This window comes from Oncorhynchus gorbuscha, linkage group LG22 (assembly GCF_021184085.1).
Source record: "Oncorhynchus gorbuscha isolate QuinsamMale2020 ecotype Even-year linkage group LG22, OgorEven_v1.0, whole genome shotgun sequence".
Lineage (NCBI taxonomy): Eukaryota > Metazoa > Chordata > Actinopteri > Salmoniformes > Salmonidae > Oncorhynchus > Oncorhynchus gorbuscha.
This window is the reverse complement of record NC_060194.1, coordinates 50,821,165-50,846,622: the sequence shown is the minus strand read 5'-3', so window position 1 is coordinate 50,846,622 and position 25,458 is coordinate 50,821,165. Positions and strand designations below refer to the sequence as shown.

At 48.2% G+C, this 25,458-nt stretch overlaps 1 protein-coding gene across 1 annotated transcript; it reads left to right on the top strand.

The window, feature by feature from the left end:
• Positions 1 to 4,291: 4,291 nt before the first annotated feature.
• LOC124009468 (alpha-N-acetylgalactosaminide alpha-2,6-sialyltransferase 5-like) lies at positions 4,292 to 24,105 on the top strand. The gene is made up of 5 exons (XM_046321279.1): positions 4,292 to 4,339; positions 8,921 to 9,154; positions 16,976 to 17,154; positions 20,182 to 20,289; positions 23,810 to 24,105. Exons 1-5 carry the CDS (start codon positions 4,292 to 4,294, stop codon positions 24,027 to 24,029), a joined length of 789 nt encoding a protein of 262 aa, XP_046177235.1. The 3' UTR covers positions 24,030 to 24,105.
• Positions 24,106 to 25,458: the final 1,353 nt, after the last annotated feature.

Sequence of the window (25,458 nt, the reverse complement as noted above, 5' to 3'; positions counted from 1 at the left end):
TAAAATAATCAGACAGTAGTGTATAAAATGGCTTAACAAAGAGCTGCAGTTAGTTCATGGGTGGCAAGGAATAAGCTTGTCCTAAATATTTCCAAAACTAAAAGCATTGTATTTCGGACAAATCATTCACTAAATCCTAAACCTCAACTACGTCTCGTAATGAATAATGTGGAAATTGAGCAAGTTGAGGTGACTGAACTGCTTGGAGTAACCCTGGATTGTAAACTGTCATGGTCAACATATCGATACAACAGTAGCTAAGATGGGGAGAAGTCTGTCCATAATAAAGCGCTGCTCTACCTTCTTAACAACACTATCAACAAGGCAGGTCCTACAGGCCCTAGTTTCTCACCTTCTTAACAGCACTATCAACAAGGCAGGTCCTAGTTTCTCACCTTCTTAACAACACTATCAACAAGGCAGGTCCTACAGGCCCTAGTTTCTCACCTTCTTAACAACACTATCAACAAGGCAGGTCCTACAGGCCCTAGTTTCTCACCTTCTTAACAGCACTATCAACAAGGCAGGTCCTAGTTTCTCACCTTCTTAACAACACTATCAACAAGACAGGTCCTACAGGCCCTAGTTTCTACCTTCTTAACAGCACTATCAACAAGGCAGGTCCTACAGGCCCTAGTTTCTACCTTCTTAACAACACTATCAACAAGGCAGGTCCTACAGGTCCTAGTTTAGTCACACCTGGACTACTGTTCAGTCGTGTGGTCAGGTGCCACAAAGAGGCACTTGGTAAAATTGCAGTTGGCTCAGAACAGGGCAGCACGGCTGGCCCTTGGATGTACACATAGTAACATTAATGACATGCATGTCAATCTCTCCTGGCTCAAAGTGGAAGAGAGATTGATTTCATCATTACTTATTTTTGTAAGAGGTGTTGACAAGCTGTCTGAGGTAAAATCTCTTCACACACAGAACAGCTATGGGACACCCATGCCCATTAATATCACAGGGCCCACCACAAGGGACATGCCACCAGAACTGGTCTCTTCACAGTCCCCAAGTCCAGAACAGACTATGGGAGGTGCACAGTACTACATCATACCATTGATATCACAGGGCCCCAACACGGCTACACCATAACTAACTGCCAGGGGCCCCAACACGGCTACACCATAACTGCCAGGGGGGCCCCAACACAGCTACACCATAACTGGCCAGGGCCCCAACACGGCTACACCATAACTGGCCAGGCCCCATAACTGCTACATCATAACTGACCAGGGGCCCCATACACCATGCTACACCATAACCATAACTGGGCCAGGGGCCCCACACTGCTACACCATACATCATAACTGACCAGGGGCCCCACACTGATACATCATAACTGACCAGGGGCCCCACACTGCTACATCATAACTGACCAGGGGCCCCAGACTGATACATCATAACTGACCAGGGGCCCCACACTGCTACATCATACATCATAACTGACCAGGGGCCCCACACTGCTACATCATAACTGACCAGGGGCCCCATACTGATACATCATAACTGACCAGGGGCCCCACACTGCTACATCATAACTGACCAGGGGCCCCACACTGATACATCATAACTGACCAGGGGCTACATCAGGGGGCCCCATACTGATACATCATAACTTGTCATGCTCATTAGAATATGAGTCATTACCAGGGGCCCCACACTCATACTGACCAAGTCATCATAACTGACTTTGGATAAAGGCTTCGTTATTGTCATGTCATTAGCTTAAATGGCATATAAAAGTTATTATTATTATTATTATTATTATATTGTTGCCAAGGAGCGATTTCAGTGTTTCTACACTTGGTTTGCATTATCACTGGGCTAACTACCAGCTATCATTAATTTAAAGAACGGAGTTTATTTGTCCTATCTTGGGGCGATCACACGCACAGACCGGAAATTGAAAACTTCCCAAAGGAAGGCTACTGCCCTCCAAACCTGGACACATATGGATGCACACACACACACAACACACACACACACACACACACACACACACACACACACACACACACACACACACACACACACACACACACACACACACACACACACACACACACACACACACACACACACACACACACACACACACCACACACTCTTTCTTTAGCCATATGACCAAGTCAAAGACCAGCCTTCTATAATGCCAGGAGTTTGCATGAAGAAACCATACAGAGCATCCAGGAAGTGTTCAGAGCCCTTGACATTGTTCCACATTTTGTTACGTTTCAGCCTTATTCTAAAATTGATTAAATTGTTTTTTTCTCATCAATTTACACACAATACCCCATAATGACAAACGCAAAAACTGTTCTTTAGAAATGTTTGCAAATTTATTACAAATTTTAAAAAAAACTGAAATATCTTATTTACATAAGTACTCAGTCCTTTTGCTATGAGACTCTAAATGGAGCTCAGGTGTATCCTGTTTCCATTGATCATCCTTGAGATGTTTTTCTCAACTTGGTCCTCTCCTTGGTCCACCTCTGGTCCTCTCCCTCTGGTCCTCTCCCTCTGGTCCTCTCCCTCTGGTCCTCTCCCTCTGGTCCTCTCCATCTGGTCCTCTCCCCTGGTCCTCTCCCCCTCTGCCCTCTCCCTCTGGTCCTCTACCTCTGGTCCTCTCCCTCTGGTCTCTCCATCTGGTCCTCTCCCCCTGGTCTGGTCCTCTCCCTCTGGTCCTCTCCTCTGGTCCTCTCCTCTCTGGTCCTCTCCATCTGGTCCTCTCCATCTGGTCCTCTCCATCTGGTCCTCTCCTCTGGTCCTCTCCATCTGGTCCTCTCCCTCTGGTCATCTACATCTGGTCCTCTCCATCTGGTCCTCTCCATCTGGTCCTCTACCTCTGGTCCTCTCCATCTGGTCCTCTCCATCTGGTCCTCTCCATCTGGTCCTCTCCCCCCTCTGGCCCTCTCCCTCTGGTCCTCTACCTCTGGTCCTCTCCCTCTGGTCCTCTCCCTCTGGTCCTCTACCTCTGGTCCTCTCCCTCTGGTCCTCTCCCTCTGGTCCTCTCCCTCTGGTCCTCTCCTCTCTGGACCTCTCTCTCTGGTCCTCTCCTCTCTGGTCCTCTCCCTCTGGTCCTCTCCCTCTGGTCCTCTCCTCTCTGGCCCTCTCCCTCTGGTCCTCTCCTCTCTGGACCTCTCTCTCTGGTCCTCTCCTCTCTGGTCCTCTCCCTCTGGTCCTCTCCCTCTGGTCCTCTCCCTCTGCTTCTGATCCTCTTCCTCCCTCTCTCTATGAAATAACAAAATCTCCCCCTCTCTCCTCCATCCACTGAAGGGATTATTATAATATTATATGACTATTATTATTTTAAGATACACTGCTGTAGCATCCATTTCTTCCTCTCTCCCTCGTCCTCTCCCCCTTCCTTCCTCTCTCTACTAAAATACCAAAACATCCCTCTCTCCCTCACCCTCTCCCCCTTCCTCCCTCTCTCTACTAAAATACCAAAACATCCATTTACATTTACATTTACATTTAAGTCATTTAGCAGACGCTCTTATCCAGAGCGACTTACAAATTGGTGCATTCACCTTATGACATCCAGTGGGACAGTCACTTAACAATAGTGCATCTAAAACTTAGGGGGGGTGGGGTGAGAGGGATTACTTAACCTATCCTAGGTATTCCTTAAAGAGGTGGGGTTTCAGGTGTCTCCGGAAGGTGGTGATTGACTCCGCTGTCCTGGCGTCGTGAGGGAGTTTGTTCCACCATTGGGGGGCCAGGGCAGCGAACAGTTTTGACTGGGCTGAGCGGGAGCTGTACTTCCTCAGTGGTAGGGAGGCGAGCAGGCCAGAGGTGGATGAACGCAGTGCCCTTGTTTGGGTGTAGGGCCTGATCAGAGCCTGGAGGTACTGAGGTGCCGTTCCCCTCACAGCTCCGTAGGCAAGCACCATGGTCTTGTAGCGGATGCGAGCTTCAACTGGAAGCCAGTGGAGAGAACGGAGGAGCGGGGTGACGTGAGAGAACTTGGGAAGGTTGAACACCAGACGGGCTGCGGCGTTCTGGATGAGTTGAAGGGGTTTAATGGCACAGGCAGGGAGCCCAGCCAACAGCGAGTTGCAGTAATCCAGACGGGAGATGACAAGTGCCTGGATTAGGACCTGGCCGCTTCCTGTGTGAGGCAGGGTCGTACTCTGCGGATGTTGTAGAGCATGAACCTACAGGAACGGGCCACCGCCTTGATGTTAGTTGAGAACGACAGGGTGTTGTCCAGGATCACGCCAAGGTTCTTGGCGCTCTGGGAGGAGGACACAATGGAGTTGTCAACCGTGATGGCGAGATCATGGAACTGGCAGTCCTTCCCCCCTCTGAGCAGCTCCGTCTTGCCGAGGTTCAGCTTGAGGTGGTGATCCGTCATCCACACTGATATGTCTGCCAGACATGCAGAGATGCGATCGCCACCTGGTCATCAGAAGGGGGGGAGAAGATTAATTGTGTGTCGTCTGCATAGCAATGATAAGAGAGACCATGTGAGGTTATGACAGAGCCAAGTGACTTGGTGTATAGCGAGAATAGGAGAGGGCCAAGAACAGAGCCCTGGGGGACACCAGTGGTGAGAGCGCGTGGTGAGGAGACAGATTCTCGCCACGCTACCTGGTAGGAGCGACCTGTCAGGTAGGACGCAATCCAAGCGTGGGCCGCGCCGGAGATGCCCAACTCGGAGAGGGTGGAGAGGAGGATCTGATGGTTCACAGTATCGAAGGCAGCCGATAGATCTAGAAGGATGAGAGCAGAGGAGAGAGAGTTAGCTTTAGCAGTGCGGAGCGCCTCCGTGATACAGAGGAGAGCAGTCTCAGTTGAATGACTAGTCTTGAAACCTGACTGATTTGGATCAAGAAGGTCATTCCTGGTCATTCAGAGAGAGATAGCGGGAGAGCTGGCCAAGGACAGCACGTTCAAGAGTTTTGAAGAGAAAAGAAAGAAGGGATACTGGTCTGTAATTGTTGACATCGGAGGGATCGAGTGTAGGTTTTTTCAGAAGGGTGCAACTCTCGCTCTCTTGAAGACGGAAGGGACGTAGCCAACAGTCAGGGATGAGTTGATGAGCGAGGTGAGGTAAGGGAGAAGGTCTCCGGAAATGGTCTGGAGAAGAGAGGAGGGGATAGGGTCAAGCGGGCAGGTTGTTGGGCGGCCTGGCCGTCACAAGACGCAAGATTTCATCTGGAGAGAGAGGGAGAAAGAGGTCAGAGCACAGGGTAGGGCAGTGTGAGCAGAACCAGCAGTGTCGTTTGACTTAGCAAACGAGGATCGGATGTCGTCGACCTTCTTTTCAAAATGGTTGACGAAGTCATCTGCAGAGAGGGGAGGAGGGGGGAGGGGGCGGAGGATTCAGGAGGGAGGAGAAGGTGGCAAAGCTTCCTAGGGTTAGAGGCAGCAGCTTGGAATTTAGCGTGGTAGAAAGTGGCTTTAGCAGCAGAGACAGAGGAGGAAAATGTAGAGAGGAGGGAGTGAAAGGATGCCAGGTCCGCAGGGAGGCGAGTTTTCCTCCATTTCCGCTCGGCTGCCCGGAGCCCTGTTCTGTGAGCTCGCAATGAGTCATCGAGCCACGGAGCGGGAGGGGAGGACCGAGCCGGCCTGGAGGATAGGGGACATAGAGAGTCAAGGGATGCAGAGAGGGAGGAGAGGAGGGTTGAGGAGGCAGAATCAGGAGATAGGTGGGAGAAGGTTTGAGCGGAGGGAAGAGATGATAGGATGGAAGAGGAGAGAGTAGCGGGGAGAGAGTCCTCGAAGGTTGGGACGGCGCGATACCATCCGGTAGGGGCAGTGTGGGAGGTGTTGGATGAGAGCGAGAGGGAAAAGGATACAAGGCAGTGGTCGGAGACTTGGAGGGGAGTTGCAATGAGGTTAGTGGAAGATCAGCATCTAGTAAAGATGAGGTCGAGCGTATTGCCTGCCTTGTGAGTAGGGGGGAAGGTGAGAGGGTGAGGTCAAAAGAGGAGAGGAGTGGAAAGAAGGAGGCAGAGAGGAAAGAGTCAAAGGTAGACGTGGGGTTAAAGTCGCCCAGAACTGTGAGAGGTGAGCCGTCCTCAGGAAAGGAGCTTATCAAGGCATCAAGCTCATTGATGAACTCTCCGAGGGAACCTGGAGGGCGATAAATGATAAGGATGTTAAGCTTGAAAGGGCTAGTAACTGTGACAGCATGGAATTCAAAGGAGGCGATAGACAGATGGGTAAGGGGAGAAAGAGAGAATGACCACTTGGGAGAGATGAGGATCCCTCTGGTGCCACCACCCCGCTGACCAGACGCTCTCGGGGTGTGCGAGAACACGTGGGCGGACGAAGAGAGAGCAGTAGGAGTAGCAGTGTTGTCTGTGGTGATCCATGTTTCCGTCAGGGCCACGAAGTCGAGGGACTGGAGGGAGGCATAGGCTGAGATGAACTCTGCCTTGTTGACCGCAGATTGGCAGTTCCAGAGGCTACCGGAGACCTGGAACTCCACGTGGGTCGTGCGCTGGGACCACCAAAGTAGGGTGGCCGCGGCCACGCGGTGAGGAGCGTTTGTATGGTCTGTGCAGAGAGGAGAGAACAGGGATAAACCGACACATAGTTGACAGGCTACAGAAGAGGCTACGCTAATGCAAAGGAGATTGGAATGACAAGTGGACTACACGTCTCGAATGTTCAGAAAGTTAAGCTACGTAGCAAGAATCTTATTGACTAAAATGGTTAAAATGATACAGTACTGCTGAAGTAGGCTAGCTGGCAGTGGCTGCGTTGTTGACACTACACTAATCAAGTCGTTCCGTTGAGTGTAATAGTTTCTGCAGTGTTGCTATTCGGGGGCTAGCAGGCTAGCTAGCAGTGTTGTTTACGTTACGTTGCGTTAAAAGAACGACAATAGATGGCTAGCGAACCTAGAAAATCGCTCTAGACTACACAATTATCTTTGATACAAAGACGGCTATGTAGCTAGCTAAGTAGCTAGCTACGATCAAACAAATCAAACCGTTGTACTGTAATGAAAATGAAGTGAAAATGTGATACAACCTGTGAATGCGACCGGGTAGTTGAGTTCTATACAGAAGACGTTGGCTAGCGTTGGCTAGCTGTTGGCTAGCTAGCAGAGTCACCTACGTTAAGGACCTCAAATAGCTGGCTAGCTAACCTCGGTAAATTAAGATAATCACTCTAAGACTACACACTCTAAACCTAAACAACACAATTATCTTGGATACGATGATACGATGATACGAAGACAGCAAAGACAGCTATGTAGATAGCTAACACTAAACTAATCAAGTCGTTCAGTTGAGTGTAACAGTTTCTCCAGTGCAGCTAATCAGTGGACGTTAGCTAGCTGGCTAGTGAAGACTACGTTAGGACGGCGAAATACGATAATTACGCAATTATCTTTGATACAAAGACGGCTATGTAGCTAGCTGAGAAGAAATTGCTAAGATAAGACAAATCAAACCGTTGTGATATAATGAAATATAATGAAAAAGTTATACTACCCGTTGGAGCGACGTGCAGATGCGACCACTCGCTCCAACCGGAACCTCTCTCCCTCATCCTCTCCCCCTTCCTTCCTCTCTCTACTAAAATACCAAAACATCCCTCTCTCCCTCATCCTCTCCCCCTTCCTTCCTCTCTCTACTAAAATACCAAAACATCCCTCTCTCCCTCACCCTCTCCCCCTTCCTCCCTCTCTCTACTAAAATACCAAAACATCCCTCTCTCCCTCATCCTCTCCCCCTTCCTCCCTCTCTCTACTAAAATACCAAAACATCCCCTTCTCCCTTATCCTCCCCCCTTCCTCCCTCTCTCTACTAAAATACCAAAACATCCCTCTCTCCCTCATCCTCTCCCCCTTCCTCCCTCTCTCTACTAAAATACCAAAACATCCCTCTCTCCCTCATCCTCTCCCCCTTCCTTCCTCTCTCTACTAAAATACCAAAACATCCCCCTCTCCCTCATCCTCCCCCTTCCTCCGTCTCTCTACTAAAATACCAAAACATCCCTCTCTCCCTCATCCTCTCCCCTTCCTTCCTCTCTCTACTAAAATACCAAAACATCCCTCTCTCCCTCACCCTCTCCCCCTTCCTCCCTCTCTCTACTAAAATACCAAAACATCCCTCTCTCCCTCATCCTCTCCCCCTTCCTCCCTCTCTCTACTAAAATATCAAAACATCCCTCTCTCCCTCATCCTCTCCCCCTTCCTCCCTCTCTCTACTAAAATACCAAAACATCCCCTTCGCCCTCATCCTCTCCCCCTTCCTCCCTCTCTCTACTAAAATACCAAAACATCCCTCTCTCCCTCATCCTCTCCCCCTTCCTCTACTAAAATACCAAAACATCCCTCTCTCCCTCATCCTCCCCCTTCCTCTACTAAAATACCAAAACATCCCCCTCTCCCTCATCCTCCCCCCTTCCTCCGTCTCTACTAAAATACCAAAACATTCCTCTCTCCCTCATCCTCTCCCCTTCCTCCGTCTCTCTACTAAAATACCAAAACATCCCTCTCTCCCTCATCCTCCCACCTTCCTACGTCTCTCTACTAAAATACCAAAACATCCCTCTCTCCCTCATCCTCTCCCCTTCCTCCGTCTCTCTACTAAAATACCAAAACATCCCTCTCTCCCTCATCCTCTCCCCCCTTCCTCTACTAAAATACCAAAACATCCCTCTCTCCCACATCCTCTCCCCCTTCCTCTACTAAAATACCAAAACATCCCTCTCTCCCTCATCCTCTCCCCCTTCCTCCCTCTCTCTACTAAAATACCAAAACATCCCCCTCTCCCTCATCCTCTCCCCCTTCCTCCCTCTCTCTACTAAAATACCAAAACATCCCTCTCTCCCTCATCCTCTCCCCCTTCATCTCCTAAAATAACAAAACACCCCTCTCTCCCTCATCCTCCCCCCCTTCCTCCCTCTCTCTACTAAAATACCAAAACATCCTTCTCTCCCCCAGCCTCTAAGAATGCACTGCCATAGCTGTGCGTTGGTCACCAGCTCTGGTCACCTGATGGGTGGTGGTCGCGGTGAGGAGATCGACCGGGCGGACTGTGTCATCCGTATGAACGACGCCCCCACGGCGCTGGGGTACGGGCGGGACGTCGGACGCCGCACCTCGCTACGCGTCATCGCTCACTCCAGCATGCAGAGGGTCCTACGGAACCGCCACGAACTGCTCAACACATCCCAGGTTAGATGATTCTCTGGGATTGCAAACGTGCATCTTGTGTAAACGGTATGGTTGAACAGCAACACTCTCGACTCCGAACTAGACATGTGACGACGGGGTACAAGTCCCTACTCAGCCTCTCCTCTCCTCTCTGACCTGATATACTTCCATTACTTCTTTCTGCATGTTGTTGATGAATGTTGTACTACTGGGGACAATATAGGTCACAGTGTTATCTACTGGGGACAATATAGGACTGTTGTTGATGAATGTTGTACTACTGGGGACAATATAGGTCACAGTGTTATCTACTGGGGACAATGTAGGACACAGTGTTATCTACTGGGGACAATATAGGACTGTTGTTGATGAATGTTGTACTACTGGGGACAATATAGGTCACAGTGTTATCTACTGGGGACAATATAGGACTGTTGTTGATGAATGTTGTACTACTGGGGACAATATAGGTCACAGTGTTATCTACTGGGGACAATATAGGTCACAGTGTTATCTACTGGGGACAATATAGGACTGTCGTTGATGAATGTTGTACTACTGGGGACAATATAGGTCACAGTGTTATCTACTGGGGACAATATAGGTCACAGTGTTATCTACTGGGGACAATATAGGCCACGGTGTTATCTACTGGGGACAATATAGGTCACAGTGTTATCTACTGGGGACAATATAGGTCACAGTGTTATCTACTGGGGACAATATAGGTCACAGTGTTATCTACTGGGGACAATGTAGGTCACAGTGTTATCTACTGGGGACAATATAGGACTGTTGTTGATGAATGTTGTACTACTGGGGACAATATAGGTCACAGTGTTATCTACTGGGGACAATATAGGTCACAGTGTTATCTACTGGGGACAATATAGGTCACAGTGTTATCTACTGGGGACAATATAGGCCACAGTGTTATTTACTGGGGACAATATAGGTCACAGTGTTATCTACTGGGGACAATATAGGTCACAGTTGTCAGGATTTGGTCAGGGTTGTTCCGGTTTTTGGTCACTAGATGCCCCCATTGTGCCTTTTGACCCTTTGTTTTCCCTTGATCCCCATTATTATTTGCACCTGTGCCTCGTTTCCCCTGATTGTATTTAAACCCTTTGCTTTCTGAAAGGCCTTTCCGACACTATCCAAGATGAACTGGCCACTCGGGAACCACCGGACAATCTCGAGTCCCTGATCAAGTTGGCCTCACACATTGACCAGCGTCTGAGAGAGAGAGAACTCAACCGTAGACCTCTAGCCCCTATCAGTCCCAGCTCCGAGTCCCCACCTTTATCCTCGCTGGCTCCACCGGAACCCATGCAGATTGGACGCATCTCCCAGGCTGAGAGAGACCGCCGGATGAGGGAGCGACGCTGTCTATATTGCGGCAAACCGGGCCATTTCCATTCCACGTGTCCCGGGCTCCAGGGAAACGCTCTGTCCCGTACAGACCGGGGGGAACTGTAATGGGAAACATAACCTCCTCCCATCCGTCCAACTCCCGTCTGCTCATTCCAGTCACCCTTTCCTGGGACAACCACAAGCTTCACCTTCAAGCCTTGGTAGACTCTGGAGCCGCAGGTAACTTCATGGATGGTGTCTGGGCGAAGGAGAATGGCGTTCCCTCTGAACCTCTAAGTGACCCCATGAGGGTTACTACATTGGATGGAAGCCCTTTGGCATCTGGACTTGTCACTCATGTCACTACCTCCTTGCGACTTTCAGTTTCACAACACCAGGAATTGATGAACTTTCATTTGATCTCCTGTTCCGAGTTCCCTCTCGTCCTTGGATACCCCTGGCTTCACAGCCATAACCCTCACATCGACTGGTCTGTGGGCACTATCAAGCAGTGGGGTCCTACGTGCCAAGCTACTTGTATTTTATTATTGAGCAGGGTTTTTCTTTGTGGCCAAGAAAGACGGTGGATTACGTCCTTGCATCGACTACCGGGGACTCAATGCCATAACCGTCCGTAACCGTTACCCGCTACCCCTTATGGCCACAGCCTTCAAGCTGCTCCAGGAAGCAGTTGTTTTCACTAAGCTTGACCTGCGGAACGCATACCATCTTGTGCGGATCAGACCTGGTGACGAGTGGAAGACCGCTTTCAACACGCCTACTGGTCACTATGAATACTTGGTGATGCCCTTCGGCCTGACCAATGCCCCAGCGGTGTTCCAAGCGCTCATAAACGATGTGCTTAGGGATATGCTTAACATATTTGTGTTCGTTTACTTGGATGACATCCTCATCTTTTCAAGCTCTCTTCAAGAACACACAAAGCATGTCAGACAAGTACTCAAATGCCTCCTAGACAGCCATCCGTACGTTAAGCCGGAAAAATGTGAATTCCATTCATCCCGAGTACAATTCCTGGAATTTGTAGTGGAACCCGGTCGAGTCCAAATGGACCCCAGGAAGGTAGGGGCGGTAGCGGATTGGCCCACCCCCAAATCAGTTAAGGAAGTTCAGCGTTTCCTGGGCTTCACTAACTTTTACCGCAAGTTCATCAAGAACTTCAGCTTGGTGGCAGCCCCTCTCAGCTTTAACCAAGGGTGGCAATGCAAGGTTTTTGTGGGGAAGAGAAGCTGAGACGGCCTTCCAAGGACTCAAGCAGCGCGTCCTCTCTGCTCCCATCCTGATACTACCGACTACGGATGAACCGTTTGTGGTGGAGGTAGACGCCTCAGAGGTTGGTGTTGGAGCTGTCCTGTCTCAGAGGGGTGAAGACAAGAAGCTTCATCCGTGCGCTTTCTTCTCACACCGGCTTACCCCGGCTGAGAGGAACTACGATGTGGGGATCGTGAACTCCTAGCGGTTAAGATGGCATTGAAGGAATGGAGACACTGGCTCGAGGGGGCTTCTCACCCGTTTCAAGTGCTTACGGACCACAAAAATCTGGAGTATATTCAGCAGGCGAAGCGGTTGAACTCTAGACAAGCTAGATGGTCTCTTTTCTTCAATCGATTCCAGTTTATCCTCACCAATCGGCCCGGGTCGAAGAATCTCAAACCGGATGCCCTGTCCCGAGTCTATGCTCCTGCCATTCGAGATGACACGGACATGCCTGTCCTTCCTGCTGCTAAGATCGTGGCTCCAATCTCGTGGCAAGTTGAGGATACCGTGAGACGAGCTCAAGCTATTGAACCGGACCCGAAAGGAGGTCCTGCCAATCGGTTGTTTGTCCCCAAGGCAGTGAGGACTCAGGTCCTTCTGTGATGGCACTCCTCTCGCCTCACCTGTCACCCGGGCGTAGGTCGCACCTTGGAGTTCATCCAGCGTAAGTTCTGGTGGCCTACCATAAGAGAAGACGTTGCCACTTTCGTCAATGCCTGCCCCGTGTGCTGCCAGGGCAAATCTTCTCACCTCCGCCCGCAAGGACTCCTTCACCCTTTACCTGTTCCCCACAGACCCTGGTCCCATATCTCGTTGGACTTAATTACTGGCCTTCCTCCATCCCATGGCAATACTACTATCCTAGTCATTATCGACAGGTTTTCAAAGGCGGCCAGGTTCGTCCCTCTGACTAAGTTACCTTCTGACAAGGAAACGGCTGAGTTGGTAATAAATCATGTGTTCCGAGTCTTCGGCATTCCTCAAGATATGGTTTCTGACAGAGGTCCCCAGTTCGCCTCTAGGTTTTGGAAGGCCTTCTGCCAACTCATGGGGGCTTCTGCCAGTCTATCTTCAGGGTACCATCCAGAGTCCAACGGCCAAACAGAGAGGATGAATCAAGAGCTGGAAACCACCCTCCGATGTATGACTCGTAACAACCCGTCCACATGGTCGTCCTTCATTGTTTGGGCCGAATACGCGCACAACACCTTGCGCTCCTCCTCCACTGGTATGTCCCCGCATGAGTGTCAGTTTGGCTATGCCCCTCCATTGTTCCCGGACCAGGAGGCAGAAGTCAGAGTTCCTTCAGCCTTGAAGTTCGTCAGACGCTATCGGCTTATGCGGAGGAAGACCCGTCTTAATCTTATGCGTTCCTCACAGAGGTACCAACAACAAGCCAACAGACGTCGCCGTCCCGGGCCTACCCTGCGCCCCGGCCAGAGAGTCTGGCTCTCCACAAGAGACTTACCACTACGGGTGGAGTCTCGCAAGCTGTCCCAAAAATACATCGGCCCCTTTAAGGTTGCCAGGAGAGTTAACCCAGTTTCTTATCGCCTACACTTACCCAGATCCCTTAAGATTAATCCCACATTTCACATTTCCTTATTAAAACCTGTTGTTTTTTCTCCCCTTGTCCCGGCAGACAGACCTCCCCCTCCGCCTCGTATCATTGGTGGCCAGCCGGCTTATACCGTCCATCAGATACTGGATTCCCGCCGGGTGCAGCTGTCCTGGCAGTATCTGGTGGACTGGGAAGGCTCCTGAGGAGCGCTCCTGGGTTCCTGCCAAAGACATACTGGACCCTGACCTCATTCGTCAGTTCAGGGCCCTCCACCCTGAGAGAGCTGGTAGGAACGTCAGGAGCCGTTCCTAGGGGGGGGATTCTGTCAGGCATTGTGCCTTTTGACCTTTTGTTTTCCAGTGATCCCCATTATTATTTGCACCTGTGCCTCGTTTCCCCTGATTGTATTTAAACCCTTTGTTTTCCTCAGTTCTGTGCTCTCTGTTTGTATGTTAGCACCCAGCCCTAGTACTCTGTGAACTCTTGTAGATCCCGGTGGACTCTCTTGTGGAATTCTGTTTTTTTGTTCTTGTTTGTTTGTTTTTTGAGTATATTTTAAGGCTTTTTGTGCTGTTCCTGTTATGCTGGTGAATGAGGACCCAAAAGCGACTTAACGGAAACAGAGTCTTTATTCCAGTTTTAAACAAAAGCGATAATCCTGGATATTATCTAGGTAAATGAAAAAACAGGAAAACTGAAATCCACTCGTCAGTAGAGAGGAATGACTGGAGACGCGACCACAGACTGCAGGTCGCTTCGGGAAGGCACCGGCCGTAGCTGACATAGACACCTGCTCACACGCAGCATCTGAAGAAGGTAAAACACGACAGGGCGGAACAAGGACACAGAACAGCGAACATCAAGCAAGGATCCGACAAGGACAGAAGCGGAAAACAGAGGGAGAAATAGGGACTCTAATCAGAGGGCAAAATAGGGGACAGGTGTGAAAAGAGTAAATGAGGTAGTTAGGAGAATGAGGAACAGCTGGGAGCAGGAACGGAACGATAGAGAGAGAGAGAGCGAGAGAGGGAGAGAGGGAGGGGGAGAGAGAGGGACAGAAAGAGGGAAAGAACCTAATAAGACCAGCAGAGGGAAACGAATAGGAGGGAAAGCACAAGGACAAGACATGACAATATATGACAAAACATGACAGTTCCTTCCACCTTGTGGATTTACCTTTTTGTCTTGGAGGATTACCTTAGTTCTTGTGGAATTCCTTTTGAGGTTGTGGAGTTATATGTTTTCCTGAAGAACTTCACTTTTTACTTCATTAAATACACCGTCTCAAGTACTGCTGTGTCTGCCTCATCTTCTGGGTTCTGCCGACTATTCGTGGCTCAGTTGGTTAAGTGACTGTTTCTCACTCCGGAGACCTGGGTTCGTAACCGGGTCCTGACAACAGTGTTATCTACTGGGGACAATATAGGACTGTTGTTGATGAATGTTGTACTACTGGGGACAATATAGGTCACCGTGTTATCTACTGGGGACAATATAGGTCACAGTGTTATCTACTGGGGACAATATAGGTCACAGTGTTATCTACTGGGGACAATATAGGTCACGGTGTTATCTACTGGGGACAATATAGGTCACAGTGTTATCTACTGGGGACAATATAGGACTGTTGTTGATGCATGCTGTACTACTGGGGACAATATAGGTCACAGTGTTATCTACTGGGGACAGTATAGGTCACAGTGTTATCTACTGGGGACAATATAGGTCACAGTGTTATCTACTGGGGACAATATAGGACTGTTGTTGATGCATGCTGTACTACTGGGGACAATATAGGTCACAGTGTTATCTACTGGGGACAGTATAGGTCACAGTGTTATCTACTGGGGACAATATAGGTCACAGTGTTATCTACTGGGGACAATATAGGTCACAGTGTTATCTACTGGGGACAATATAGGTCACAGTGTTATCTACTGGGGACAATATAGGTCACAGTGTTATCTACTGGGGACAATATAGGTCACAGTGTTATCTACTGGGGACAATATAGGTCACAGTGTTATCTACTGGGGACAATATAGGACTGTTGTTGATGCACTTATTGATGAAGCTGTTGACTGAGGTGGTGTACTCTTCAATGCCATTGGATGAATCCCGGAACATATTCCAGTCTGTGCTAGCAAAACAATCCTGTAGCTTAGCATCCGCGTCATCTGACCACTTTTGTATTAAGCGAGTCACTGGTACTTCTTGCTTTAGTTTTTTCTTGTAAGCAGGAATCAGGAGGATAGAATCATGTTTAGATTTGCCAAATGGAGGGCGAGGGGGAGCATTGTATGCGTCTCTGTGTGGAGTAAAGGTGGTCTCGAGATTTTTTCTCTCTGGCTGCACATTTAACATGCTGGTAGAAATGAGATAAAATGGATTTAAGTTTCCCTGCATTAAAGTCCCCGGCCACTAGGAGCGCTGCTTCTAGATGAGCATTTCATTGTTTGCTGATGGCCTTATAGAGTTGGTTGAGTGCGGTCTTAGTGCCAGCATTGGTTTGGTGGTAAATAGATGGCTACGAATAATACAGATCAGAACTCTCTTGGTAGATAGTGTGGTCTACAGCTTATCATGAGGTACTCTACCTCAGGCGAGCCGAACCTTGAGACTTTAATATTAGACATCGCGCACCAGCTGTTATTGACAAATAGACACAGACCCTCGCCCCTCATCTTACCAGACGTAGCTGCTCTGTCTTGCCGATACACGGAGAAGCCAGCCAGCTCTATATTATCCATGTCGTCGTTCATCCACGTCTCGGGTGAAACATAAGATATTACAGTTTTTAATGTCCCGTTGGTAGGAAATTCTTAATAGTAGATCATCCAGATTTTACCCCCAATTATTGGCCAATAATACAAAAGGTTGTGGTGGTTTACCTACTTGTCATCGAATTCTTACACCCTGCCCTGCTCCCTCTTTTTCTCCGTCTTTTCTTCCCACTGATGACGGGGATTTGGGCCTTGTCTCAACAAAGCAGTATATCCTTCGCGTCGGAATCATTAATAAAGATAAAATCTTTGTTCTGATGTCCAGACGCTCTTTATCGGCCATAAGAAACAGTAGCAGCAGCAACATTATGTAGAAAATGAGTTACAAACAATGTGAAAAAAGTCAACAAAATAGCGCATTACATTCTCCTCCCTCCAGGACACAGTGTTTATCAGTAGTAACATTACATTACATTCTCCTCCCTCCAGGACACAGTGTTTATCAGTAGTAACATTACATTACATTCTCCTCCCTCCAGGACACAGTGTTTATCAGTAGTAACATTACATTACATTCTCCTCCCTCCAGGACACAGTGTTTATCAGTAGTAACATTACATTCTCCTCCCTCCAGGACACAGTGTTTATCAGTAGTAACATTACATTACATTCTCCTCCCTCCAGGACACAGTGTTTATCAGTAGTAACATTACATTACATTCTCCTCCCTCCAGGACACAGTGTTTATCAGTAGTAACATTACATTCTCCTCCCTCCAGGACACAGTGTTTATCAGTAGTAACATTACATTACATTCTCCTCCCTCCAGGACACAGTGTTTATCAGTAGTAACATTACATTACATTCTCCTCCCTCCAGGACACAGTGTTTATCAGTAGTAACATTACATTCTCCTCCCTCCAGGACACAGTGTTTATCTTCTGGGGGCCCAGTAATTACATGAGGCGGGATGGGAAGGGTCTGGTCTACAACAACCTGAGGTTGATGAACCAGGTGCTGCCCAAACTAAAGGTCTACATGATCTCCAGGCAGAAGATGCTGCAGTTTGACGAACTCTTCAAGAGGGAAACGGGCAAGGACAGGTGAGTTTCACGTGCAAGCTGGAGCATTGTAACAAAGGATGAGTGGAGCAGAAGTGGCTGAGATGAACCACGAATGATACTTAAAAGACTTATCTCCCAAAGTAAGTTTGGATAAATAAGTCAACTGCTTCCTTTAAAGAATGGAAAACATTACAAAAGTTACATTAGAAGTCGTGATCAGTATTTCTTCCCTTCAAATAGCTTATATGATTAATTTAGAAGAAAGAACTTCATCTCAAATAAATAAAAAATTAATCAAATCAAATTGTATTTGTCACATGTGCTGAATACAACAGGTGTAGTGGACCTTACAGTGAAATGCTGAATACAACAGGTGTAGTAGACCTCACAGTGAAATGCTGAATACAACAGGTGTAGTAGACCTCACAGTGAAATGCTGAATACAACAGGTGTAGTAGACCTCACAGTGAAATGCTGAATACAACAGGTGTAGTAGACCTCACAGTGAAATGCTGAATACAACAGGTGTAGTGGACCTCACAGTGAAATGCTGAATACAACAGGTGTAGTGGACCTTACCGTGAAATGCTTACTTACAAGCCCTTAACCAACAATGCAGTTTAAGAAATTGAGTTACTAATATATTTACTAAATAAACTAAAAGAAAAAAATTGAATAAATCAAAAAGTAAATGTACATTAAAAATTATGAGGCTATATACAGGGTATTACGGTACAGAGTCAATGTGGAGGCTATATACAGGGTATTATGGTACAGAGTCAATTTGGAGGCTATATACAGGGGGTACCGGTACAGAGTCAATGTGGAGGCTATATACAGGGCGTACCGGTACAGAGTCAATGTGGAGGCTATATACAGGGTGTTACAGTACAGAGTCAATGTGGAGGCTATATACAGGGGGTACCGGTACAGAGTCAATGTGGAGGCTATATACAGGGGGTACCGGTACAGAGTCAATGTGGAGGCTATATACAGGGTATTACGGTACAGAGTCAATGTGGAGGCTATATACAGGGTGTTACGGTACAGAGTCAATGTGGAGGCTATATACAGGGTGTTATGGTACAGAGTCAATGTGGAGGCTATATACAGGGTGTTACGGTACAGAGTCAATGTGGAGGTTATATACAGGGTGTTACGGTACAGAGTCAATGTGGAGGCTATATACAGGGGGTACCGGTACCTAGTCAGTGTGCGGGGGTACAGGTTAGTCAAGGTGATTTGTAAAGTGACTGCAGAGATAATGAACAGCGAGTTGCAGCAGTGTAAAAACAAAGGCAGGGCCAATGTCAATAGTCCTCCCTATAGGCCGTCTCATCGTTGTCGGTGTTCAGGCCAACCACGTCAACTTAATGATGGTGTTGGAGTCCTGCTTGCTCACATCGGCTACGGAGAGCGTGATCACACAGTTGTCCGGAACAGCTGGTGCTCTCATGCATGCTTCAGGATCTCCCTCAGATAGTGGGGCAGAGTTTCATCTCTTTCAGATAGTGGGGGCAGTTAGGCATCTCGCTCGTTCATAGTGTGCTCCGTTCTGAATCCCTACCCATTGATACTGAACAAAACAAAAAGCATGAAAGGCTTTGTTTCCCTCTCTCTCTTTCTCTCTCTCGCTCTGAGGTGTGGCTCTGGGAGTCTGTCTGCTGCTGGGATCCTATCTGATTAAATGGCACCCTATTCCCTACATAGTGCACCCTATTCCCTACATAGTGCACCCTATTCCCTACATAGTGCACCCTATTCCCTACATAGTGCACCCTATTCCCTACATAGTGCACCCTATTCCCTACATAGTGCACCCTATTCCCTACATAGTGCACCCTATTCCCTACATAGTGCACTACATTTGACCAGGGTTCATAGGTCTCCAGTCAAATGTAATACACTAAATAGGGAATAGGGGCCATTGGGGACACAAGTCCTTCAGACACCAGGCTCCCTTCAGACACCACCAGGAAAATCCCTTTGGAGAGGATTTAGCGCCCGATTCAGTCTTAGGAAATGTACGTCTTTCCTAGCTCTCCTACGCACTTCTCAGACGTGGTTCCCTTGAATAAATGTAATTCAACCGCTGAAAACCCTGCAGATTTCTTCGTGGAGTATTTCTTCAATAGGGTCTTAAGTACATCTATCTAAAGCCACAGGGTTCCTGTAGACGGGACACTTGGCATTCAGGCCAACGAGTTCAATCTTGGTTTCACCAGACCAGAGAATCTTGTTCCTCTGAGAGTCCTTTAGGTGCCTTTAGGCAAACTCCCAGCAGGCTGTCATGTTCTGTTTACTGAGGAGTGGCTTCCATCTGGCCTCTTTACCATAAAGGCCTGATTGGTGGAGTGCTGCAGAGATGGGAGAACCTTCCAGAAGGCTGTCATGTTCTGTTTACTGAGGAGTGGCTTCCATCTGGCCTCTTTACCATAAAGGCCTGATTGGTGGAGGGCTGCAGAGATTGTTACACATTTTTGTTGTTGTTTATTTCACTTTTCTTTATTATCTATTTCAATTGCTTTGGTCATTTAAATATTTGTTTCCTATGCCAATAACGCCCATTTAATTTAATTGAGAGAGAGAGAGAGAGATGGATGAGTTTACATGGACATGGGAGTTACTGATTACCTATGCCAGACAATCTTCTATAATCTCATTCCACCTCCCCCTCCTCCCTGTCTCCCCTCTCTCCCTCCCCCTCCTCCCTGTCTCCCCTCTCTCTCTCTACCCCCCCTTTTCCCTCTCTCCCTCCCCCTCCTCCCTGTCTCCCCTCTCTCTCTACCCCCTTTTCCCTCTCTCCCTCCCCCCTCCTCCCTGTCTCCCCTCTCTCTCTCTACCCCCCTTTTCCCTCTCTCCCTCCCCTCCTCCCTGTCTCCCTCTCTCTCTCTACCCCCCTTTTCCCTCTCTCCCTCCCCCTCCTCCCTGTCTCCCTCTCTCTCTCTACCCCCCTTTTCCCTCTCTCCTTCCCCCTCCTCCCTGTCTCCCCTCTCTCCCTCCCCCTCCTCCCTGTCTCCTCTCTCTCTCTACCCCCTTTTCTCTCCCTCCCTCCCCCTCCTCCAGGCGTATCTCCAACTCGTGGTTGAGTACTGGTTGGTTCACTATGACCATCGCTCTGGAGCTGTGTGACCGGATCAATGTCTATGGCATGGTGGCTCCAGACCACTGCAGGTGAGAACTGATCTCTCTCTGTCTCCTGACCACTGCAGGTGAGAACTGATCTCTCTCTGTCTCTCTGTCTCTCTCTCTCTCTCTGTCTCTCTCTCTCTGTCTCTCTCTGTCTCTGTCTCTCTCTCTCTCTCTGTCTCTCTCTGTCTCTCTCTCTCTGTCTCTCTCTCTCTCTCTCTCTCTCTCTCTCTCTCTCTCTCTCTGTCTCTCTCTCTGTCTCTCTCTCTCTCTCTCTCTCTCTCTCTCTCTCTCTCTCTGTCTCTCTCTGTCTCTCTCTCTCTCTGTCTCTCTCTCTGTCTCTGTCTCTCTCTCTGTCTCTCTCTGTCTCTCTCTCTCTCTCTCTCTCTCTCTCTCTCTCTCTCTCTCTCTCTGTCTCTCTCTCTCTCTCTGTCTGTCTGTCTCTCTCTCTCTCTGTCTCTCTCTCTCTCTCTCTCTCTCTCTCTCTCTCTCTGTCTCTCTCTCTCTGTCTCTCTCTCTCTCTCTCTCTCTCTCTCTCTCTCTGTCTCTCTCTCTCTCTCTCTCTCTCTCTCTCTCTCTCTCTCTCTCTCTCTCTCTCTCTCTCTCTCTCTCTCTGTCTCTCTCTCTCTCTCTCTCTCTCTCTCTCTCTCTCTCTCTCTCTCTCTCTCTCTTACTCGCTCTCTCTCTCTCTCAATTCAATTCAATTCAATTAAAGGGCTTTATTGGCATGGGAAACATGTGTTAACATTGCCAAAGCAAGTGAGGTAGACAACATACAAAGTGAATATATAAAGTGAAAAACAACAAAAATTAACAGTAAACATTACACATACAGAAGTTTAAAAACAGTAAAGACATTACAAATGTCATATTATATATATATACAATGTACAAATAGTTAAATGACACAAGATAAAATGAATAAGCATAAATATGGGTTGTATTTACAATGGTGTTTGTTCTTCACTGGTTGCCCTTTTCTCGTGGCAACAGGTCACAAATCTTGCTGCTGTGATGGCACACTGTGGAATTTCACCCAAAAGATATGGGAGTTTTTCAAAATTGGATTTGTTTTCGAATTCTTTGTGGATCTGTGTAATCTGGGGGAAATATGTCTCTCTAATATGGTCATACATTGGGCAGGAGGTTAGGAAGTGCAGCTCAGTTTCCACCTCATTTTGTGGGCAGTGAGCACATAGCCTGTCTTCTCTTGAGAGCCATGTCTGCCTACGGCGGCCTTTCTCAATAGCAAGGCTATGCTCACTGAGTCTGTACATAGTCAAAGCTTTCCTTAATTTTGGGTCAGTCACAGTGGTCAGGTATTCTGCCGCTGTGTACTCTCTGTGTAGGGCCAAATAGCATTCTAGTTTGCTCTGTTTTTTTGTTAATTCTTTCCAATGTGTTAAGTAATTATCTTTTTGTTTTCTCATGATTTGGTTGGGTCTAATTGTGCTGTTGTCCTGGGGCTCTGTAGGGTGTGTTTGTGTTTGTGAACAGAGCCCCAGGACCAGCTTGCTTAGGGACTCTTCTCCAGGTTCATCTCTCTGTAGGTGATGGCTTTGTTATGGAAGGTTTGTGAATCGGTTCCTTTTAGGTGGTTGTAGAATTTAACGGCTCTTTTCTGGATTTTGATAATTAGTGGGTATCGGCCTAATTCTGCTCTGCATGCATTATTTGGTGTTTTACGTTGTACACGGAGGATATTTTTGCAGAATTCTGCATGCAGAGTCTCAATTTGGTGTTTGTCCCATTTTGTGAAGTCTTGGTTGGTGAGCGGACCCCAGACCTCACAACCATAAAGGGCAATGGGCTCTATGACTGATTCAAGTATTTTTAGCCAAATCCTAATTGGTATGTTGAAATTTATGTTTCTTTTGATGGCATAGAATGCCCTTCTTGCCTTGTCTCTCAGATTGTTCACAGCTTTGTGGAAGTTACCTGTGGCGCTGATGTTTAGGCCAAGGTATGTATAGTTTTTTGTGTGCTCTAGGGCAACAGTGTCTAGATGGAATTTGTATTTGTGGTCCTGGTGACTGGACCTTTTTTGGAACACCATTATTTTGGTCTTACTGAGATTTACTGTCAGGGCCCAGGTCTGACAGAATCTGTGCATAAGATCTAGGTGCTGCTGTAGGCCCTCCTTGGTTGGTGACAGAAGCACCAGATCATCAGCAAACAGCAGACATTTGACTTCAGATTCTAGCAGGGGGGAGGCCGGGTGCTGCAGACTTTTCTAGTGCCCGCGCCAATTCGTTGATATATATGTTGAAGAGGGTGGGGCTTAAGCTGCATCCCTGTCTCACCCCACGACCCTGTGTGAAGAAATGTGTGTGTTTTTTGCCAATTTTAACCGCACACTTGTTGTTTGTGTACATGGATTTTATAATGTCGTATGTTTTACACCACTTTCCATCAGTTTGTATAGCAGACCATCATGCCAGATTGAGTCGAAGGCTTTTGAAATCAACAAAGCATGAGAAGACTTTGCCTTTGTTTTGGTTTGTTTGGTTATCAATTAGGGTGTGCAGGGTGAATACATGGTCTGTTGTACGGTAATTTGGTAAAAAGCCAATTTGACATTTGCTCAGTACATTGTTTTCATTGAGGAAATGTACGAGTCTGCTGTTAATAATAATGCAGAGGATTTTCCCAAGGTTACTGTTGACACATATTCCACGGTAGTTATTGGGGTCAAATTTGTCTCCACTTTTGTGGATTGGGGTGATCAGTCCTTGGTTCCAAATATTGGGGAAGATGCCAGAGCTAAGTATGATGTTAAAGAGTTTTAGTATAGCCAATTGGAATTTGTTGTCTGTATATTTGATCATTTCATTGAGGATACCATCGACACCACAGGCCTTTTTGGGTTGAAGGGTTTTTATTTTGTCCTGTAACTCATTCAATGTAATTGGAGAATCCAGTGGGTTCTGGTCTTTAATAGTTGATTCTAAGATTTGTATTTGATCATGTATATGTTTTTGCTCTTTATTCTTTGTTATAGAACCAAAAAGATTGGAGAAGTGGTTTACCCATACATCTCCATTTTGGATAGATAATTCTTCGTGTTGTTGTTTGTTTAGTGTTTTCCAATTTTCCCAGAAGTGGTTAGAGTCTATGGATTCCTCAATTATATTGAGCTGATTTCTGACATGCTGTTCCTTCTTTTTCCGTAGTGTATTTCTGTATTGTTTTAGTGATTCACCCTAGTGAAGGCGTAGACTCAGGTTTTCCGGGTCTCTATGTTTTTGGTTGGACAGGTTTCTCAATTTCTTTCTTAGATTTTTGCATTCTTCATCAAACCATTTGTCATTATTGTTAATTTTCTTCGGTTTTCTATTTGAGATTTTTAGATTTGATAGGGAAGCTGAGAGGTCAAATATACTGTTAAGATTTTCTACTGCCAGGTTTACACCTTCACTATTAGAGTGGAACGTTTTACCCAGGAAATTGTCTAAAAGGGATTGAATTTGTTGTTGCCTAATTGTTTTTTGGTAGGTTTCTCTCTCTCTCTCTCTCTCTCCTCTCTCTCTAATAATCTATCCTGTGTTCCTGTTGCCCCTCCTAGAGAGCCCCGGCCCCCATCCTCCCCCTCCCCCTACCACTACTACGAACCCCTCGGTCCAGAGGAGTGTGCCATGTACATCAGCCATGAGCGGGACCGCAGGGGCAGCCATCACCGCTTTATCACGGAGAAGAGGGTCTTCACCAGCTGGGCTCGAACCTTCAACATCCACTTCTACCAGCCTGACTGGGAGCCCCCTCCGCTGGCCCCCGCTAACCACTGACCACCGCTAACCACTGACCACTGCTAACCGCTGACCACTGCTAACCACTGACCACTGCTAACCACTGACCACCGCTAACCACTGACCACCGCTAACCGCTGACCACTGCTAACCACTGACCACTGCTAACCACTGACCACCGCTAACCACTGACCACTGCTAACCGCTGACCACTGCTAACCGCTGACCACTGCTAACCACTGACCCCCACTAACCACTGACCCCCACTAACCACTGATCACCGCTAACCGCTGACCCCCCGCTAACCACTGACCACTGCTAACCACTGACCACTGCTAACCACTGACCACTGCTAACCACTGACCCCCCGCTAACACTGACCCCCTGCTAACCGCTGACCCCCCGCTAACCACTGACCACTGCTAACCACTGACCACTGCTAACCACTGACCACTGCTAACCACTGACCCCCCACTAATCACTGACCACTGCTAACCACTGACCACTGCTAATCACTGACCCCCGCTAACCGCTGACCACCGCTAACCGCTGACCACCGCTAACCACTGACCCCCCGCTAACCACTGACCACTGTTAACCACTGACCACTGTTAACCGCTGACCACTGCTAACCGCTGACCACTGCTAACCGCTGACCACTGCTAACCACTGATCCCCTGCTAACCACTGACCACTGCTAACCACTGACCACTGCTAACCACTGACTCCCGCTAACCACTGACCACTGCTAACCACTGCCCCCCCGCTAACCGCTGACCACTGCTAACCACTGACCACTGCTAACCGCTGACCACTGCTAACCACTGACCACTGCTAACCGCTTACCACTGCTAACCACTGACCCCCCGCTAACCACTGACCACTGCTAACCACTGACCACTGCTAACCACTGACCACTGCTAACCGCTGACCACTGCTAACCACTGACCACTGCTAACCGCTGACCACTGCTAACCGCTGACCACTGCTAACCACTGACCCCCACTAACCACTGATCACCGCTAACCACTGATCCCCACAAACCACTGATCCCCACTAACCACTGATCCCCACTAACCAATGATCCCCACTAACCACTGATCACCGCTAACCACTGATCACCACTAACCACTGACCCCCCGCTAACCACTGACCCCACTAACAGCTGACCACCGCTGATTCCCGCTAACCGCTGACCCTGCTAACCCCGCTGACCCACACTGACCCCCGCTAAACCCCCGCTAACCGCACGCAGGGGGAGACGGAGAAGGTCAGGATCAGAATACGTGACTGGTGACCGGGAGAGGGACCGGGATGGGGATCGCTGGGCGTCTGTGGAAGAGATGCAGCTCAGATGGACTGAGGACTTGGCTGGAGCAGGCTGGACCGCATGGGATGGTCCCAAAGCCTTCTGACCACAACTGGTACTGGTCCAACTGGTACTGGTTCAAATGGTACCAGTCTAAAT